Consider the following 7,684-nt stretch of genomic DNA (forward strand, 5'->3'; position numbering starts at 1 on the left):
CAAGCAAAGTTAGCAGAACCCACAAAGGATCACTGTTCTACCTGCAGAGTTAGGAGCATCGCCAGATGTCTAGAAGTCTCCATAAGTCCCTAGAAATGATCCCACAGAAAATAATTTCTAGGGCCCCATTAATCTAAAATATGATAAAGTGATTACTAACTGTAGTAGCTGAGATATCCAATTATTCCATTAACATTTTGGTGATCAATATTTAAACATAATGATAACCAAAGCTTCCATGCTCCTCGATAGTTTTGGCAGATCTAAATTATATTTGCTCTCTGCTCTGAGCTTCATACATTTTGGCACCCAAATAATCAAACACCGACTGGGGAGAAACCTAATGGAGTGTGGTGGTTTGAAGTGGAAACCATTGCATACAAATGTAAGAATACAGATGTGGCTGGGCAATGTAGTAGTGATTGGGAATTGAGCCATTGAGGAAGGATGGCCACCAGAGTTCAAATAAAGACAGGCTTACAGAGATAAATTGGCTTACAAAGCAGAGGTACATTTCACAACGTTTACATAAAAATTTAGAGGGACAATAATAAGAGATTCCCCTGTACAATCCAAAGAAGTTGGTGAGAAATATCACTGTAGCTGAATGGAGCAAAGTAAAACGACGTATTCTATAGCTGTATCAATACAGTGTATTATTAGTGGTGACAACCGTATTAAAATGTCAACAATATGGCAGCAGCCAAAGATCTCTTGTCTGCTTTCGGATCAAACCTCTTCCCAGAGACCTGCGTGACTTCATGTGATGAATTGGTGACCATTCTGCGGCATGCGGCAGCCTTTGGAGAAACTGTACATATCGGTCCTTGTTTGGACCTCCCTACTTGAACTTCCCTTGAAAACTTCAAACGTTATTTTTTTCGAGCCAGAAACACAACGCCTACAATTACTGCAAGGGCAGCCACTGTCACACCGGCAGCTACCAGCAGAGGCTTCAGGCCTTCAATCCCTGAACCTTCAAACCCTGAGCCTTCAAACCTTGAGCCTTCAAACCCTGAGCCTTCACCAGCGCCATTGGAATTATCCTGCTCTTCTGTGTTCCCCTTGTCTGAAGTTGCTGGTGTCACCTGAGGTTCAACTGCATCAGACTTTGTTCCATCTTGAGTGGCTGCCACGCTCTCTGCCGTTGTCTTATTTGCTGTGGGATTATGTTGCTCTTTGGCTGAGCTGTCTCTCTTTACTGCTGCTGGGCTGCCCTTCTCAATTTTAGAGGCCTTAGAGCTGGTAGATTTGGATTTGGCCTCCATTATGAAAACTCTCGAGTCCTTTTATTTTTTTAGCGAAGTCAGTCAGAACACAATATATTTTCTTGTGCTGAAATATTATATTCACAACAGGTTGTCCAAAATAATCTGTTTTAGGAAATAAATAATACAATTAAGATTATTAATGAAACCAAAATATGCGTTATTTTGTGCTTGTGTAGAATATTTGTCTGTAGTTCCGGGTTATCCGGAAACCCGTTATCCAGAAAATGAAGGGCGTCTTTCATAGACTCCATTATAATCAAATAATAAAAAATTTTAAAAACGATTTCCTTTTTCTGTGTAATAATAAAACAGTACCTTCTACTTGATCCCAACTAAGATATAATTAATCCTTATTGGAAGCAGAACCAAGCTATTGGGTTTATCTAATATTTACATGATTTTCTGGTATGAAGATCCAAATTACGGAAAGACCCAGGTCCCGACCATTTTGCATAACAGGTCCCATACCTGTACTTCTATTTTGCCATTAAACTGACAGTTATCTATCCGTTCTTAGCTTACTGTGAGCATACTACACTACTTCCCTGCTTATTTGCATTTATCAATTAGAGTAGGGAGCTGGCATAGTGCTTGCATTTAGTAGCCTACATAAAACATTCAATGGCTTTCATTATTTGGCAATGCTTGCTTCACTGAACTGATCAAATCTAATTGCTCATCATTAACCTTTATGATGATTGCCACCTAATATTTTGCCATTTTTCATTCACTACCAACATGTTCTGGCCCATCATAAACTACCAGCATACTCTAAACCAGGGATCCCCAACCTTTTGAACCCGAGAGCAACATTCATAAGCAAAAGGAGTTGGGGAGCAACACTAGCATGAAAAATATTCTTGGGTTGCCAAATGAGGGCTGTGATTGGCCATTTGGCAGCCCCTATGTAGATTGTCAACCTACATTGAGACTCTGTTTGGCAGTACACTTGTTTTTATACAACCAAAACTTTCCTCCAAGCCTGGAATTCAAAAATAAGCTCCTGCTTTGAGGCCACTGGGAGCAACATCCAAGGGGTTGGGGAGTAACATGTTACTCACGAGCTACTGGTTGGGGACCACTGCTCTAAACCTTTCCCTAATTATTGTATCCACATCATTACCTACTAGTGTAATATAAACCTGCCCCTGATGTAAGCTTGTAAGCTACTATTTAGATCAGCATTAATACTCTATCACCCATGATTAATTATCTAATTAATCTAAGCAGAAATTGTACAACCCATCATTAACTATCGTTATCTTTCACCCCATCTTGATTCTCCAAATAATAAATAAGTCTGTCCCTTATACTGCTGCCTTATTATTAACAGAATCCAGATATTCTAAGCCTCCCTTTGATATTCAGGGCAATATTATAGTTATAATAGTTAGGCCAGCAATATCACACCCAGCCTGCCACATGCACAAGAGAAAGTACTGATAGGGCCCACAAGTCGCTCTACATAAACAAACAGGAGCTGCACCGGGCCAGGAGGTTTGAAATTCAGCCAGTCCCTGAAGCCGCTCCCTTAGCCGCACACTAAGCTTGAGCCTTTGTGGCTTTCCTACAGATCTGGGCCTGTTAATATTGTGACAACCATTTCTGAACAATTTAAACCTGTCCTCGAAATTGTACCACCCTTCATTAACTGTCAGTAATATTGGCCCCTGACTTTATGCTTCACTATAATTTACTGTTACGATTATCTAACCCTGTGGCTGATATTGTACTACCCATATTTAAATATCAGGATAATAGTAAGCCTAACCCTGATATTGTGCCAATCATTCCATGATGTTGTGTTCCTCCCCATAATTAACTAGATAATATAACTCTTCTCAAATAATTATATACAGTATATATATATATATATATATATATATATATATATATATCATAAATAATGTAATTTATATACATTCCAAGCATAATATATATTAAAAATTATTTGTAATTTCTGCTGAAAGTAGAATCTTTTCCTTTTTCCTCTTTTCCTTTTTTCTGATCTGTAACAGGTAACTATTATTTAGGGATGCACCGAATCCAGGATTCGGTCCGGGATTCGGCAGGATTCAGCCTTTTTCAGCAGGATTCGGATTCGGCCGAATCCTTCTGCCTGCCCGATCCGAATCCTAATTTGCATATATAAATTAGGGGCGGGAGGGAAATCATGTGATTTTTTGATCACAAAACAAGGAAGTAAAACATTTTCCCCCTTCCCTCCCTCGGTTCAGTATTCGGCCGAATCTTTCGCAAAGGATTCGGGGGTTCAGCCGAATCCAAAATAGTGGATTCGGTGCATCCCTACTGTAATTGGAGTCTTAGTTGGAGAAGAACTGCTTACTTTTACATTGGTTCAGCAGTCAGAACCAGCAGTGCAAAGAATAGAAACAGATGGATGAATACTGCCTTCAGTGGCAATAAATTGCCAAATCATTGACAATTTTTATTCAATGTACAGTATATTTGGGTAATTTAAGCCTGCTCCTTATACTGTTTCAACTATCATTAACTATCAACACATTGTAAACCTGCTTTTATATTGTGCCACCCATCGTTAACTATCAGGATAATTTAAGCCTGGCACAAATATTAGGTTCCCACCACTAACTGCATTATTAATAACTAGCCTGTCCCTGGTATTGCTGAGAAAGCTAAAATATGTGAGTTTATACTTTCCCATCACTCACAAGGTCAGGCTGTGTTAGATATAAATAAGGGCTGTCAGAAACCATCGGCTTTAATTTGTGGAATCCTCTTCTATCAAAGACTTCCGATTATTGATGACTTTTATGTAACTGCCAAAGCTTCAGTGCTCGGCCATTCACTATCCCTCATGTCTCATTATCCATGAGCATCCTGTATTGTTACTATCAAGCCGTTACAAATCTACATGTAGTGAATGCGATTTTTTATCCCATTAATACCAACTTTCCTCTGCAGGATGGACTTTACATGCGTTACAGATACGTCTTCTATTAAAAATGACAAAGCAGTGCTAATAATAGAATGAATAGAGATAATATGTATGTTAATAATGTAAGTAAAGGGTATATTCATGCAGTACACTATGTAGTAGTGATAAGTCTAAAGCAACTGGAATCAAATTCATTCATGGACCTGTTAACCAGAATGTTTGGGACCTGGGGGTTTCTGGATAACGGATCTTTCTGTAATTTGGATCATCATACCTTAAGTCAGTGATCCCCAACCAGTATCTCGTGAGTAACATGTTGCTCTCCAACCCCTTGGATGTTGCTCCCAGTGGCCTCAAAGCAGGGGCTTTTTTTGAATTCCAGGCTTGGAGGCAAGTTTTGGTTGTATAAAAACCAGGTGTACTGACAAAGAGAGCCTCAATGTAGATTGACAATTTACATAAGGGTAAAAATGGCCAATCACACACTTGTTTGGCACCCCAATAACATGTTCATGCTTGTGTTGCTCCCCAACTCTTTTTACTTCTGAATGTTGCTCACGGGTTCAAAAGGTTGGGGATCCCAGCCTTAAGTCTACTAGAAAATAGTGTAAACATGAAATAAAGCCAATAGGCTGGTTTTGCTTCCAATAAGGATTAATTATATCTTAGTTGGGATCAAGAACAAGCGACTGTTTTATTATTATTACAGAGAAAAAGGGAATTATTTTTAAAAATCTATGGGAGACGGCCTTTCCGTAGTTTAGAACTTTCTGGATAATGGGTTTCCCGATAACGGATCCCCTACCTGTAACAAGCAATAAACAAGAATGTGTTTAAATCTAAACTCAACTTTTTACATCAAAACCAAAGTCCTGTAGGGACACCCGAATACACACAGATGAATAATGAAGCAAAACCTTTCCCAGATCAGTAAAACAGAGGTGGGTTTCCATTTACAGTTATACAGGACTAAATATTATTAATGACAGAATAAGAGGGATCTTCCAGCTCAAGGATGCAGTGTGCGTAACATTACATTACAGAATTTGCATTTCTTAGGCCTTTGCATCATGGAACCTCAGTCTGTGGCTTTTCAGCTGTTGCTGAACTACAAATCTCAAACTGGGAACCATTAAAAACTGTAACCTAAATTAAATCATTTCGGCAATCACAAATGCATCACAATGGTTATATAAATAATATTAGGCAGTAAGAGAGACAGTCTGAACAATTTTAAAGCTAAGCATGTCAGCCCACAAGGTCAAGGATCAGGCCATAAATTGGGGTTTCCATCCATAACATTAAACACTGCCATAACTGATTATGAAGAACTAAAGGTGGCCATACACGGGTTGATAAAAGCAGCCGACAGACCGAGTCGGCAGCTTATTGGCCTGTGTACGGGGCCCCCCGATGGGCTTCCCCGATCGAGATCTGGCTGAAAGTCGGGCACATGTCAATTGGACATCTGTTCCTTAATGAGGTCCCGCAATCCGACCGCCAGTTTACCCTTCTTAATGATTAGATCGTTGGGCCCTAGGGCCCACGATCGGATCAGCCCGATATCGCCCACCTCAAGATGGGCATATCAGGGAGAGATCCGCTGATTTGGTGACATTGCCAAACGAGCGGATCTCTCCGTGTTTGGCCACCTTAAGGCAAATGTTGTATGTAGGAGGGTTAAAATACCATCTAAATTCCACTCTAGACAAGAGAATATTACAATGATTCTGGTCACAAGTAGGTGCTTTTAATAATGTCTGAGCCTGAGACTATCCCATCACTATGGGGAGAGTAAAGGGCAAGTTAAAATAAATCTCTACAACCCTTGAATGGATAGGCTGTATGGTAGATATGTTTATACATAACAATTTCAAAAGTCATCTTCAGAACCCCATTTACTTCTCACTGCAGCTTCCTGATAGGGGTCATTGCCTTTTTTAGAAGGTATAGCAAAGATCTACAAAGAATTGTCTGCCACTGAAAGGGTTAAATGCATAGACATCTGTACGCCGCAGTTACTGCAGTAAATCACCTCTGCCAATGCCCTTCCTCTAGTTCTGTATCAGTACCCAAATTAAATGCCATCATTTGTATTGTATGCTGTTTATATTTTGAGTTAAAAAAAGATATTCAGTGCGATCATCATCATGTGCTCTGTGAAGGAATTCTATGATATAATAGGTTATACCCCAGTGGTTTGAGTACAGGTATGGGACCTGTTATCCAGAATGCTTGGGACCTATGCGTTTTCCGGATAATGGATATTTCCGTAATTTGGATCTTCATACCTTAAGTCTACTAGAAAATCATATAGGCTTTATTTAATGCTGGTTTTGCTTCCAATAAGGATAATTATATGGTTACAGCTGGGCAGTCTCTGTGATCTTCCATGTGTAAAAAAGGCTAATAGAGGTACCTGTTATGCAGAATGCTTGGGACCTGGGGCTTTCTGGATAACCAATCTTTCGATAATTTGGATCTTCATACCTTAAGTCTACTAGAAAATCATGTAAACATTAAATAAACCCAATAGGCTGGTTTTGCCTCCAATAAGGATTAATTATATCTTAGTTGGGATCAAGTACAAGCGACTGTTTTATTATTACACAGAAAAAGGAAATCATTTTAAAAAATTTGGATTATTTGGATAAAATGGAGTCTGTGGGGGACGGCCTTTCCGTAATTCGGAGCTTTCTGGATACCGGTTTTCCGGATAACGGATCCCATACCGGTACTACTATAAGCCATCGATCACTGGTGCATTTTAAGTGGGGATGAGGATGGAAAAACATCCCAATAAAAATTAGAGTCTACTTACTGTTACAAAGAAGATATGGTTTTCTAAATCCTTAAATCCTGATTAAAGTGTGTGTGTGTATATACAGGTAATAATTCTGATTAGTTCATTAAACTCCAGTTAATGGCATTATACAGCCATAGTGTGTTATAATGAAGGAATACAGAGACATGAATATTGTGAAGCAATAAATGCAATGCTATAAGTCCTTATTGTTCTTCCTGCATGTATATTTATATATATATAAAGCTGATATTGATACATTACCTGTTTTGCTTCTTCCGCCGTGCAGCTCGGAGGATGCTCTGCAGGGACCAGCCTGGGAGTTTCCCACAATGCATCTCTCCCTGCTGCAGGGAAGAGAGGGGGCAAAGGAGTGACTGGCCAGTCAGAGAGGAGGAAGGAACAGCCTGGAATGTACCACTTGAGAAGGGTGTTTTTTTTAAAAAAATATGTGCTTGCTTTAAAAGCATTAGAATAAAAAGGAGAAACACTGTGGTCTTTACGTTTTGTTTTGAATTGAAATCAAGGGACTGGGAACAACACTGGGAAAACCCTCATTCCCTACATTGTGTGCATGACCTTGCAGGACTCTAAGGATAAGGAAAGGTGTTTATGATGTCACAGTTTCCAAGGCAATGGTTGCCTAGCACTAGAACCTACTAGGCCTGAACATACTAGTATAGCCTTAGC

The 7,684-nt window shown here is 39.4% G+C and overlaps 1 protein-coding gene across 1 annotated transcript; it reads right to left on the bottom strand.

Annotated features, from left to right (window-relative positions):
- Nucleotides 1-490: 490 nt before the first annotated feature.
- On the bottom strand, nucleotides 491-7,364 carry LOC108715055 (cell cycle exit and neuronal differentiation protein 1). Its single transcript, XM_018259906.2, has 2 exons — nucleotides 7,259-7,364; nucleotides 491-1,373 (listed from the first exon to the last, which is right to left on the bottom strand). The coding sequence occupies exon 2, from the start codon at nucleotides 1,266-1,268 to the stop codon at nucleotides 873-875; it is 396 nt and encodes a 131-aa protein (XP_018115395.1). The 5' UTR covers nucleotides 1,269-1,373; nucleotides 7,259-7,364; the 3' UTR covers nucleotides 491-872.
- Nucleotides 7,365-7,684: the final 320 nt, after the last annotated feature.

This window comes from Xenopus laevis, chromosome 4S, assembly GCF_017654675.1.
Source record: "Xenopus laevis strain J_2021 chromosome 4S, Xenopus_laevis_v10.1, whole genome shotgun sequence".
Lineage (NCBI taxonomy): Eukaryota > Metazoa > Chordata > Amphibia > Anura > Pipidae > Xenopus > Xenopus laevis.

Coding starts and splice junctions, on each gene's coding strand:
- LOC108715055 (XM_018259906.2), bottom strand. CDS start 1,268: ATGGAGGCCAAATCCAAATCTACCAGCTCTAAGGCCTCTAAAATTGAG.